Raw genomic sequence first — 13693 nt, 5'->3', positions numbered from 1 at the left:
ATTTATCTACAACATACAGTGTACTTTGAAACAGTAACACATTTATAAATAAATATTGCAATCTTAACAATCTTACAGATCTCCTTTTTTTATTGTCAGTTCTTCATGACTCGTCACCTGAGCTTAACGAAGGTGAGGCAACCTCTGCCTGTTCTGTCTCCGCCCTTTCACTTCGTGTGCTATCGTTCACCAGCAGGTCTATTGATCTCAATCTTTGCCCTTGACCCTTCTTTCAGTCCTCACCCTCTCAAATGTTAATTTAAATAAATAGATTTCTAGGAGAAAAAAGAATCATATATTCTTAAAATCGTAATAAATCTCTAAAATAAAAAGCTACAATTAATATCTTCCCAAATGAGGAAAAATGTAACAAGGAAAAACATAATAAAAACATTCTATATATAAAAAAGGACAAACAAAAGAAAAAAAATATATAATTATGTTCAGCAAGAACAAACATGTTTTATGAACCCATATCTATTCGTGAGATATTCAAGAGTTTCACTCCATTTTCATTTGTATTGTAATGTCATTCAATATATCCTGTTAGCTCCACGTATAACACTGTAGGTACTCCGGTCTGTATTGTTGCCTACGTGGTTTCTGTTTTAAATAATCCTCATTAAGTGTTCGGTCAGGCTTTGCAAAGCCCAAGCAGCCTCCTTTTTATACGAGACACCAAAGTCGGTCCCCCTTTAGTTTACAGACAGTAATTCACAGTATTTCACTGTGTACTTTAGTTCACAAAGTTCCTACTGTCCAATCAGTGACAAGGAGAGGGGCCAGGAGATGACAGAACTGGTTCTGAATACAGGGAGAAAGCCATCGTTGGCTGGAAGGTTTTAGGAAACAGGAAGTAAGCCTCAAATATGGCTAATGTCTTTTCCTGCTTTTAATTGTGCAAGTTTAAATGCCTCTGTCTTGGATCCAAGGGAGAAACAGTCTTCCGTATGTCATTTTCCAACTCTTGACACATTCTGCTGTTGAGGAAAGAAAAAGATTGCCCGTATTCAGTGCTCAATGGCAACTCCCACTGATGCCTGACTTATAGTTGAGTACTTGGAATATATATATTTTTTACATGTTACATTTTACTTGTGAGAAATGCAAATGGGTCACATGATAGAATAAAAACAAACAGATTGTATCTTTGATGCAAACCTATTCTTCAGGAATCATAATCAGTCATTTGTTATATAACCATTCAGCAGACTTGGCAGATAACTGACAGGTTTGTATATTAAAACTAGATCTATCAATATTCAATCCATGGCCAATGCTGGCAATATACCATTTGAGTAAAAAACACTTCCTGCCATCCTCATTTAAATGTATAGTGGCTTAATAATGTTGTCCAATAACATACCCTGAATTTACTGTATAGCACAGTCGTTTACTGGTATTCTGAAAATAAACATTCATAACCAATAGTGACTTTATAATTGATTTTTACACTAATATTTCTACAAAAATAATATAAAACAAACTCATAATGTTATTCATTGTTTGCTACCATTGATTTCACTGTGAGCTAGTGATGAAAGTATGCTTTCCATAGCCTAAGGGGAGCTAAATGTAAGCATCCCCTACACTATCTCTTCAATAATCTTTTAAACTCTTCGCCACAGTCCATGCTCCCTTCACTATTCTCATATTCCTCCCATTCTCGCTCCCTTCATCCATTGCAAAGGCATTACAGGTGAATTGTACTCATTGTCCATCCTCCCCCTCCTGCACTCATCCTCTGCCCCTTCATTTCTCAGTCTCTTTCCCCTCAGTCACAGATTGTCTTGTAGCCTCTCCATGTAGGTTCTGATTTCAGACTGACCCAGGTCCATATCCTGGCACACCCACTTGATGTCATCCTCGCTCCCATTGGTCACCAAGACTGAAGAGTTGGTGTATGGGCCACCCCCACCCGAATTATCATTGGGCAGAACAGTGGCAAAAGACGTGAACTGGACACGTTTGCGTTTGGCGGCTGCAACTGCAGCTGCAGCTGTGGCTCGTGGGGAATTATTCAGATGCTCCACTTGGCCAGTGGCATTTTTGCCACCTGTAGTGATTGCTGAAAGGCACTGATGCGGTTCTGGAACAGATCTGGGCAAGGTTTGTCCATGGGTGATGCCTCGGTGTCCCCCTGTGCCACCACTCCCACTGATAGTGCCCATGCCTGTGCCCACGCCCATCACCAAGGTGTTACCAGCCCCATTCAGCAGGTACTTGTTCTCTTCGTATCCTCCTTCATTCCGGTCAATGATGGTGGTGCATTCATCAGGCAGGCCACCCTGGCATTGGTCAGAGTGGTCAGCCAAAAGGTCTGCCTCGTTGCCAAGCCATACCCAGTCATGGGCGTGGTTCATGTTGCCTCCTGCTTCCAGCACGGGGACCTGCTTGTGACGGTATCTGCAGAGGAAGGACAATAATTAGTCTACGATTCAAGTACAATTTAGAAAAAAAAGTGCAATTTTAGGCTATGCTACTCTTTTAATATTAACAATGGGCATCCCTTAGTAGTAATGTACAGGGTACCTTCAAATAATGAGTCCTCAATTATAACAATATTTTACCTGAAAGCAAAGCTGACACAGTTGATGAGGAAGACCAGTATTGCCAGACAGAATACACCCAAAAGGGCATACATCCCAATCTCCAGGTCTGACAGTCCTCTAGTGGTCTGGGTCAGCTCATTATCCCCAGTGCCTGGTACCTCCACTTGTGCTGGATAGCTACCGTAGTCCCCTGCTTGGCTGGGACCACTGCCACGGCTGCTGCTGCTGCCTCCACTGGCCGGTTTGCCACCTGAAGCACGTTGGGTTACTGTGCTCTTGGTGGTTGTGCTAACCTGATTAATCAAAAAGAAGATAAATTAAGTTAAATACATATTAACATTAATATTTCTTCATTGCTGAATTTCAACAGTTCACTACCTTTCGAAAGCTGATTTTTCTTAGATTTTGTTTATTTAAACTTTTAGGTAATACTGTTCAGTTTCAGTTTTAAAGTAGGTTTTTATCATGTATATATTGTACTAATAATATAATTAAATGCACTGAAGTAAAAAGCTGAGTATTTTTAGTTATACTATGAAATGATTTTAGTGAATGCTCAAGTCTGTCTGGTGTTATATAAGAATACGATCAAACAACCCATTAATGGTGGAGCTAATTACTTCTTTTACTGACAATACTTTTATACACTCATCGCTCTCTCCCACCTTTCTCATGGCTCCTTCCTCTCGATCCACTGCTGCACTATTGGACTTCCACTCTCCTCCATCCTTTGTTCGTTGCTCGCTGGTGCTGTTGTCCATCCCTCCTCCGTCGTCTTGTCCACCTCTTCCCATCACACCTCTTTCTTCGCTCTTTGCTCCAAGCTTCACTATCACATTGCCAACTCCAGATGCCAGCACACTCTTCCTTTTGGATTTCTGGCAGGTCTCAGAGATGACCATCTCAACACGAACCAGTGCCTGTCCATCGCCCTCTGCCACTACAATAGGCCAGTGTTGCTCCTAAAAGAAAACAGAGACAATATGAAGGTAAACAGACACAACAGTAAAATCTGGAGCTATTGTTGAACTTCCATGGTTTTTGTTTCTGCCATCTTTTACACAGCTTTAAAATAGTAATCAGATAAAGAAAACTTCAAATGGCTAGTACCTGATTAGTTATGGAGATGACACTCTCATCCAATGACACGGCTGAGAGGAGGAAGTCTTTAGGATCATAGACATCAAGTGGTGTCACTGAACCGTCACTGTATTGGATCCATGCACTGATGACTGCTTCCTGAAAGATGATTAGAAACAGAGTGATTACAGTACTGAAAACATATGTTTAATAATAATACAGAAAGAAGCTCTGGTGGTCTTCTGAGGCTGCAGTCTATGTACAGGTGATTGAGCGCTATTTGATCTATTCCACTATGCAATCTCTGCTGCTTTCCATTTGAATGTTTCAAATAGTTGCTCAATGTGCCTCATGGACCAATCTCAGTAAATCAATGAATTCTTTTTAGCATTTAGTAACATCCTCACAAATGCTCATGTGAGTAAACACACATTCATACTACAACTTCAGTCTTCCTTTGTTGGCTTCTGGGTGATTCCACGGTCATAGAAGTTACAATGAGGAATGATAAAGGAGTTCAAGGTCAAATTGTCAATTTTTAAATGGCTATCATTTTGGTATGATGTTTGCTTCAGTTTATAGATCGATGGTTTTGCTAATCGGTCTATGAGGCGTACCTGCAGGACGATGTCTTTAGCAAGAAAGCTCTGCTAAATCCAATTTATGCAGACTGCTCAGCATCAAAAGACAAAAAACTACCTGGTGAACATAGTGAAAAGAGTGAGATGTTTCTCTATATAGTTAGTGGAGACCAAAACATAAGTAAGAGGAAAGTGAATATTTGACTTACATTCTTCATTCAACACTTTTGCTATAACTAATTTGTAAGGTGATAGTGTTTATGTTTTGTTCCATAACTACTGCAGGTTAAAATTTGTGGCGCTACATACAGGAGCTAAAATAACCAAAAGGTTATTGGAAAATTCCTCCCTTTCAATTTTAAGAGCTTTTTTAAATCTGCTTTAGTAAGAGTACGTGAGGTAAAGATATTCATTGGAGCTGGCCTTGGCAGCTTGACATTGTGATATGTTTTCTGAATGATTCAGCTGTTTGGATCTCAAATACAAGATACATAGTGAGACATCTACACTCCCATCAATCCAACCACACACACACATACACTTGTAATGTTTGACATAACTTATTTCTGTGCACAGACACACTTCTTTTTCATGTCTCTTTCTCCAGTCTCCATCTCTTCCATCACAATGAGGACAAATACAATGAAGAAAAATGTTGTTTGTTGTCAACAATCGTCTTCCAGCAGCAGCTATTCCATAAATAAAAACCGAGTTTAGCAGATAATGCATTCTCTGCTTGTCCTTAAGTGATCCTGCCTTACTAATTTCCCTTGATGAAACAATTTGCTTTCTTTAATCAGAACACTACAAAGATTGAGTAGGTATAATACAGCAAAAAACTCCCTACAAAAGTAATTAAGCTCCAATGTGAGGAACAACACTTCTATCTCGTTCCCTCCCTCTATTTTCACATTAAATTGTCATTTTCTTTGCATTCTTTCTTTTTTTAACTTCTTTTCTTCCTCACTTTACCACTCCATAGTTGCATCATCTTTTTACAGGTGATGATACATGATGTAGATAAAAACAGACAGATAGATAGATAGAAATTAATGTTTGAGTGAATGCAAGATCAGATCTGTATTTTCATTGTGATGAGCTGCTTCTTGTCCAATTACCCCTTGGGGGGGGGGATTAATTATGGGAGAGATAGCAGTAATATGATGTTCGCAGCACGGACTTACCGTTTGACTTCTATGATTACAACCTGTGGGGTATTGTGTGATACAAACCGAAAGGCAGCAAGGTTTCTATGTTTATCACATGCATTTGGAAATATGACAAATTCAGCCCTGGAAGGATATGACATCTTGCAGAGAGATAAGATATACTCAATGTTTGAGTGTGTGAATGTGTTTGTGTACCTTTAGTATCTCCTACCTGTTTAGGTGCGTGTAGCAGGTCTGTAGCTGTAGTTGTTAGCTGTATAGCTTGGTAATTTCCAGGACTTGCTGACATACTGAGGGAAAGAGATGCAACCAGCTGGACTCCCAGGTCTGTGATAGTCACCTAGACAAACAAGATATACTGTAGGTCACTGGTAGACTGGTACTTTTACTTGTTTGTTCCCCTTTTAGGGGCTAGGAAGGAGAATTAAGTGATTTTTTACAACATTCTAGTAAGTAAGCAAGTAACTGTAAGTAAATAACTTTAGATTCAAGACCTTGGAAGTATGGTTTCCTTAAACTCGGTGAGAAAATTAGGCAGTTAAGGCAGTAGTATAGTACAGTGGCCAAATAAAATGAAGGTGTAGAATGGTATGCAATATTTAGAATTGACAATTCAGAGACATTATCATCATCAACATATAAGTCTTAAATTAGTCATAATGGATGAACTTATAAAGACTACCAAAACACAATACGTTTCTTATGCCTTTTTATCCTATTGCCTGGTACTGTATTGCTCAGTACACAATAAGTTCCATGTCCACAAGGACTACCGTCATAAACATGTTTATTATTACATGCTGTGTGATGCACTTTGAATGTTTTTTCCTTTCATTTTAGGCTCACTGTTGTCCCTTTGTATAACCAGTGATCTGTAACATTTAGAACAAGCAAAATACATGCCAATAAAAGGGACCTATATCCCAGATAGATAAAACATAACAATATGTTAATTTACCTTGTCATCCAACACGGTCACAGTCTTCTCTGCCAGGATAGAGTCAGACAGCGGGGACAGAACCTGCAACAAGATCAAACATGTTGTTAAAATTGTAATTAAGTTTAAATTCAAAAGAATCAATGTTTCTCCCTGAAACGAATCTGAATTATTTGAGTTGGAGAACATGCACAAAAGTACTTTTTACATTTCCTGCTCTATCACCAACTGTCTGGTAGGTCTTTTCAGGGACAAATCCTTAACAACACAGTTAGTGTTCTGTTTTTAGCAACTGCACAATCTAACTAAAAAGACATCACATTACTGACAAGCTGGCTGTTTGACAGGTGATGGAATGACAGCATGTGTCTCAAAATGTTGAAAAAAAAATAGCAATGGGAACTATATTGTGGATCATGCTGCATCAAGTAATGTAAATTAGGAAGTACAGGTAGTTAACTCTGGAAGACAGCATGTGAGATAGCTGTTGTTGCTGTCATTATTGCCTTAAGGTGACATTGAAGTATTTAACACTGACAGAGGAGCAGTGAGAGCTAGTTAACACCACAATGCTTTGGCCACTTAGACAAACCAGACCTGTAAAAGCTGACAGCTGACAATACTAGTATTGTCTGTATAAAGAAACAGTGTGGCTGTTATTTCACATCTTTTACACATATACATACATACACAAACACACACACGCACGCACGCACACGCACACACACACACACACACACACACACCACACACCACAGTGTTCCTGTCTGCCTCCCAGCTGTGCTCCAATGTGTCAGCATTCAACTAAGACAACTTAGCGTAAACAAAGCACAAGGCCAAAACTAAATAACTAAAAGAGAGTGAAAAGTCTGTATGTGAGAGACGACGAGCAAGCGAGAGAGAAATAAATGGAGTAGGTGTCAGAGAAAGAGAGACAATGACAAATAGAGGAGGACAGAAAGTGAGAGGGGGCAGAAAGAAGGAGCGCAAAAGAGATTGAGGTACAGATGGAGAGAGGGCACAGCAGACAGACAGTGATAGAGATTAGGAGCCCGTGTTGTAGTGTAGTACTCCGCCCGGCGACAGGAGGACAGACAGATCTGATTGGTGTACAAAGAAAATCTCTCAGCGATCGTGTTGGGGCGTCAAACTCAATCCCACCCTCAGCAAGGTAACAAAATGCAATGATTGACAGCTCTGGGATTGCTCTTCAAGACATACAGAGAATTAGAGGGCGAGAAAGAGAGAGACTGGGGGCAAGGAAGGAGAGAGACGGGGAGGAGAGGAAGAGGCGAGACTCGGGGAGACGGAGCTGGGGGGTAAAATTGAAATGTCAAACTATCAAATGACGGCTGTCGACTCTGGCATCTCGATGGGAATGCTGGGTAAATTCTCTCTCCTGGCTCCCAAACAGAGCACAGCTGTCTCTATGCGTGCATCTGTGTGTGTGTGTGTGTGTGTATTTGTATGTGTCCCCAGTCGGATGCAAACACACACTCAGCTGTTCCCACAAATCCCCATGATATCCCCCCACTGCTGCACTGAACTCAGTGCCAAAACACTTCTAACAAATGCACAACACACTTTTCAGAGCTACAATCAAATGTAAGCACTTAGAATAAAAAAATATAGTTTACATATTGTCACATGAAAGATGGAAATGTAACACAATAGGGTAGAAGATAACAAAAACTTTTACTGTGATAAATTTGGTGGTTTTGCCTTGGTTCTGCTACATAACAGTATACAAGTAATGTAAGACAGTAAGCCACAGGACTGTCCTCCACTGTCACATTCATTCACAATGGGCCGGCTTATTGGAATTCAGCAAGTGCATGAGTGTGTTCTGTGTGTAATTGCTGAACATCACACTGAGATGTCAGGGCCAAATCCGACAGCTAATTGTGGCAAATTGTGTAACGAACTAGCAGGCCAGGCTTACAGGAACAGGAGAGGAAGAAAGAGAGGATAATGTTTACATCACTGGAGCGCATATGGCTGCAATCTGAGTTACTAAATTACACTGCACTTTACATAGTCATACATTTTCAACCATCTTTCTCTAGACTTGTTGTCCAACTGAGCTTCAGTTAGGAGACTAGGTTGTTTCGTGGTTTGTGACAATAATATCAACAAAATAACGTGAGAACAGACTGGATCCTTAGTATAGTGATCACAGTAGAAAAAAGGGTATATACCTGTATAGTGGTGATCCCCAGGTCCCGTCCGATCAAGATTCGTCCATCTATCAGTCTAGCAATGCGAGGATCTTCTACCTGTGGAGCACAGAAACGGCTGTCAGACACTACTACAGGTTTAATCAATTTGTTCATAACTGATCTTTTAGGCTTTTGTGCATGTATTCTGCATTGGTACTACATATAATTGTTTTTGTTATTCGAAAGTCAGGTAAAATCAGGTAAAAGTCAAGAGTTAATACGTTAGCTTTAGTAGGGCTGGTATGCGCATTTTAAAACTTTGAAGAGATCCAAAGTCATCTCCCACTTCATTTCACAAAATGTTTCCTTTAGGTTAACACGTTGTATCTAGTATGTTTAATCTGTAATGCATAAATCCATATAAACAGAAATGTAAAAACAACCATTTGTGTTTTAGAGGGAGTTAGGAGTTATTTACTGGGAAACAAACCCCAGGTAAAGTGATAAGTCATCACAGTGAGGTTGCCAGGCAACCAGCAGTGACACTGCATAGAAGTATTAGGGTAAATGTGATGTTTGAAAATATATTACATGTAACCTTTTCTAATAGCACAAATTGTCATTTCTACACTAATGTTTATGTACAGATTAAACAAATGAGATACAATGTGTCAATTAGATGGCCACATTTTTGAGAAACCTGCTCCACCCTGCTCCCACTTTTCCTGCTAAGCTAGGCTAATCATTGTTTACAAGCACAGTCTCTAGCTATTAATGCACAGACATGAAAGTGGTATTGATCACTTCATTTACAGTAACTTTTGGTAAGCAAATTAATATATTTCCCAAAATGTTTAGCTATTTCTTCAAGGAATATTTGGTGTATGTGTGAGTATATATGTAAATACTTTTGTATACCTACCTTTAGCTGGTCCAAGACCAAATGAGTGATATCAGCCTGCCAGTCCGATCCTAACATGTAGACCATCTCTCCTCCTGGGTCAGAGGGTTCTGCGACAAAATGGGTGAGGACCCGCACCAAGGCGTACTGATACTGAAAGGTCAAGAGAAAATTCAAATTAGATAGAAAAATAAATATAAACCTAGTGGACAATAATACTGTGCAGTATTTTAGAACAACAGAAGCAAACCATTAGGCTACATACAGTAAGTCACAATTTATTTTCAGTATGTAGTATCTTTCACCCTTTTAGGGATATTGACATTGAAGAAAAGGATTAAAGAGCTCTCTTTAAAAGTGTGATATGCAAACCAATCAAATGATACCTGTAGGGTGCAGCCTTTGCCCTTCCTCTCATCATCCTCATCATCTTCACTGTCTCTTGTAGGTCTGGAAGGAAAGGAGATAAATGAGAGCGAAAAAGAGGAGAGAGTGGTAAGATTATATGTTAATTAAATGACATTTTTATACACTACACTCAGCTCTAGGAAATCTAATGTATAATCTCTGCTCCAGGTTACACTCTCAGTCAAATACAAGCCACTTTAGGTTTTAATCCAGCTGTAACACTTAAAAAACACTTTGTGCAATATGGATTTCCTGAAATGCTTGGGAGAACAAATAATTTCAAATGTAATTGGCCTTGTGCTCCATTATTTCATAATACTGTCCGCAGGTATATTTTTATTAAAACAGTATGATAAAAACAATTGTAACTTCTCTTGAAAAAGCATTGATCAATTGTGAATGGAGTTTACTGATCTATCAAATAGCTACATATATAAGGGACACATTACACAACATGTAACTGTTCAAATGTTCATTATATTTAAAGCAACTTTCAGGGCAAAAAGTCGTAATATGTGCATAATGTGTTCTTGACGGTTGCACTTTAAAAAAAAAGAAGGGTGTTGATAAAAAGATGTTGGTTTAAATTAACCCAAATCTCCAACCAGCACAACAAACTAGACAGGTGGCCCAGGAGGAGAGTGAGAGTGACCCACGGCAGCACACATTCTTCTTCTTCGTTTTTGTTAAGTTAAGTTTTTAATAATAACTATTAATAAGGATTACAACCAACCGTAAAGAAAGTTTCTGTGCTGATTTGTTGACAGGGTTGAGAGTTGAGCTGTGTTTTCTATCACCATCCTCAAGTGTTTTAAATCATATCTGTAAAACTAACCTAAAAACACCCTCCAAAATGTTGTGAATTTTAAATGCTTTATAGAGTCCCACAGGGATCAATTCTTGGACTGCGCCTGTTTAATCTTTATATTTTGCTGCAAAAAAAATCAGTTGTAATCACTATACAGATGACAAACCACTCTATATTTAATGCTGTCCTGATGATAATAGGCACTGTGAATGCCATAATGAATGCTATCAATTTGTAGATATATAACAAGGGAAAACAAATTAAATTCTAAATTTTACATATAGTGTAGCCTTTTCTTAGACTTTAGATTTTGTGTATGTATCCGTTCGAAGATTTTTTTACATATATTTCAAATTGTTTTATCACTCTGTAAAGTTGCATATAGTCCTTGCTATGGGAATAACCTTTAATGAGTTTATTCCACTCCTTTCTTGCATGAATGTTTAGTATATATTATTTAGTATTTTAAATGACACAAGCAACACTTCTGAACCAGTTCCTGACTAGAAACATCACAAACTGAAAGACAGTATTCACCCCAGCCACAGCCTGTTCACCCTGCTGTCATCTGAAAAGAGGTACAGAAGCTTCCGCTGCCGTACAACCAGACTTAAGAACAACTTCTACCCTCAGGCTGTGAGACTGCTTAATTCAGCACTCCATTATGTAAAATCCTTTTTTTGATTTTTAATTTTTATGACTTATTAATACTTTTACTGTATATAATTGTGTTTTTTATGAGTAGCATAAAGGGGATTTCATTATACAGCTCTGAGTTGTAAAATGACAACTAAATGACCTTGTATTCTTTTATATCATACTTCTTTGTAACATACTTATTTGCTGTAAACTAAAATTTATAGTAAAAAAAATTGCAGTAACAATCTGTATCTGAATTCATCTGTACATGTCACTTCTGTGGTATCGTTTGGCATGGTATAATTCTGCAGCTGAGGATGCTGAATAATCATCCCTGAATAAAGAAATAAAATGAATCTGAGAATGCTTTGAATGCACTATCAGTGTTTAAACAGAAAACCTCTCGCCCTCACTCCCTAGTGGAGGATTTCTTTTTCTCTCTCATACACAGACACACAAAGAAACACAAATTCTTTCTTCTTTGCCTCCCTCTGTGTAATATCTACACAATACCACATGCAAGCAGGCCCATTCTGGATCATACATTCACATAAAAACCCACATCCACACACACACACACACACACACACACACACAGGACTACCTCTGTGTCCTTTAACTGTCCCGGAGTGTGAAACCCAGGTAATATTACAGGAATTCTCTTTCCATTTTCCAGTGTCCCAATTGCACTTTTTTCTGTGTAAGAGTGTGTGTCTAATACTGCTTCTGTCTCACTCTGTGAGATAGTGGTTAGGGAGGATAGAGGTGTGTGTGTGTGTGTGTAGGTGTGTGTGTGTGTTTGTGTGTTTGTGTCTCTGTGTGCACACGGGTTGGTGGCTATCTAAGCAGAAATTGGCAAAATTGAAAAATAGGCCTGGCAGAACGGAATGGAAGGGCAGCAAGGTGGTGAATAGAAGCAACGCATACACACACAAATGACCATGTGCACACTTTCATGCATGCCCACATACACATGCACAAACAAATGCAAACATCAAACATAGAGGCAAAGCAAAAAGACATATAGAGCATTAGGAATAGGTTTTTTGTAACCTGAGAAAGAAAGGACACAGCTGATTTTAAACTGAGTGTGTGTTACACGTTAGTAAGCGTATGCTGTTTCCCCATTGCGACTCTGAATTTGAGTTCAAGAAGAAAGTTGGAAGCTGTGAATCTAAATGTGGCAACTCCTTGCTTACACACCCCGTCTCTATATTGAAGCTAGAGTTTTTTTCTTATATAAAGCATTTTTATTTTAGCATGAGCACAGCATGGTTGACGTGCATAGTATATGTCATAGCTCCATCCTCAGAGGCAATACACAAAATACTGGATCTCATTCAGCTGAAAGACTTGATTAAACATAATAGAATATATAAGCACAAAACAGAAGAAAAAAACAGAAAGCAGGGAATATACTTCTGCCAAGGCTCCATAATCCTCTAAATTTTGTATTCTATTAATTGAAAATCTGGATTCAGAGCTGCCTCAAAATACGCAATGAGAAACAATCACAGGTGTACCAATTGTTTTTTTAATTCAAGTAAGTAAAGTGGCTATAATCTCAGTTTAAAGTGTTGTAAGACCTTGTCCTTGACTCATAGCCTGACTCAAATTCCATAATTTAGAGATTCTCTGTTAACAGATGAACAGAAACAAAACAAAAACATACCCTGCGCAGGAGGTAAAATTAAGTGGCAAAATAAGCAGAGGAGGAAATTTAAAGAATTGTGAGAAAGAAATATTTAATGTTTTATTAAGAAGTTGGTTTGGAAAAAGTAAAGTATTACAATAATTAGTTTAGGGTTAGGGTTAGGGTTAGCTGCGGGGTAAGTGTAATGCCCTGAAGGTATTTCTACAGTTTATATGCTACAGCACGAGTTTATATTTTGTCTACATTCCTTAATTGTCTATACATTGTTATGCCTTCACTGTCCTTCCTTCTTTCACATTGCAGACACACAAAAAGCTGGACAAAAAAGTGAATAAGAATGTGCATGCACACATACACAACTATATGGGAAACAAACTGACACTCACACACCAACATCCTGTAGCTGATCCACCCATTTGCACTGTCTACCTTTTGAGAAGGTGTAAGGGTGTGTGTGTGAAAGTGACTGAATGCTTCGTTCAGTGGCAATGATGGTAAAGCTATAATAGTTGTCATCAGTATAGCCAGGCAGGCCTTGACCTCACAGGAAATCATAGACTCTCTGGAACGATATGTGCTCTCAACTGCTCCATTCAATAAGCACTATATCACACACACACACACACACACAGACAAAAGACACACATTCTCGTTTACATTCACACACTGCCTCTGTTTATTCTTTTTTCTATCCCAGTTGCAGAGAAACACACAGAAATCTTAAGATTTACCACAAAACAAATCAGATACAGCAATGACTCATGCAATGACGCTCATGTACTTGGCGCTGCCTCAGGCGGCAGCT

At 38.7% G+C, this 13693-nt stretch overlaps 1 protein-coding gene across 1 annotated transcript in view; it reads right to left on the bottom strand.

The window, feature by feature from the left end:
* Positions 1–419: 419 nt before the first annotated feature.
* The window catches only part of si:dkey-215k6.1 (transmembrane protein 132D), a 234919-nt gene continuing 221645 nt past the window's right edge, over positions 420–13693 (bottom strand). Inside the window, exons 8-16 of the mRNA XM_035657686.1 lie at positions 9766–9829; positions 9401–9532; positions 8518–8595; positions 6341–6403; positions 5594–5722; positions 3663–3791; positions 3218–3514; positions 2571–2845; positions 420–2406 (exon numbers count right to left, since the gene is read on the bottom strand). Of these exons, the coding sequence (XP_035513579.1) occupies positions 1779–2406; positions 2571–2845; positions 3218–3514; positions 3663–3791; positions 5594–5722; positions 6341–6403; positions 8518–8595; positions 9401–9532; positions 9766–9829 (1795 nt within the window). The 3' untranslated portion in view covers positions 420–1778. The remainder of the gene's footprint in view (positions 2407–2570; positions 2846–3217; positions 3515–3662; positions 3792–5593; positions 5723–6340; positions 6404–8517; positions 8596–9400; positions 9533–9765; positions 9830–13693) is intronic.

The sequence above is a fragment of the Morone saxatilis genome, unplaced genomic scaffold (assembly GCF_004916995.1).
Source record: "Morone saxatilis isolate NCDOM2014 unplaced genomic scaffold, NCSU_SB_2.0 Contig16, whole genome shotgun sequence".
NCBI lineage: Eukaryota > Metazoa > Chordata > Actinopteri > Moronidae > Morone > Morone saxatilis.
This window is presented reverse-complemented; position numbering and strand designations above follow the sequence as displayed.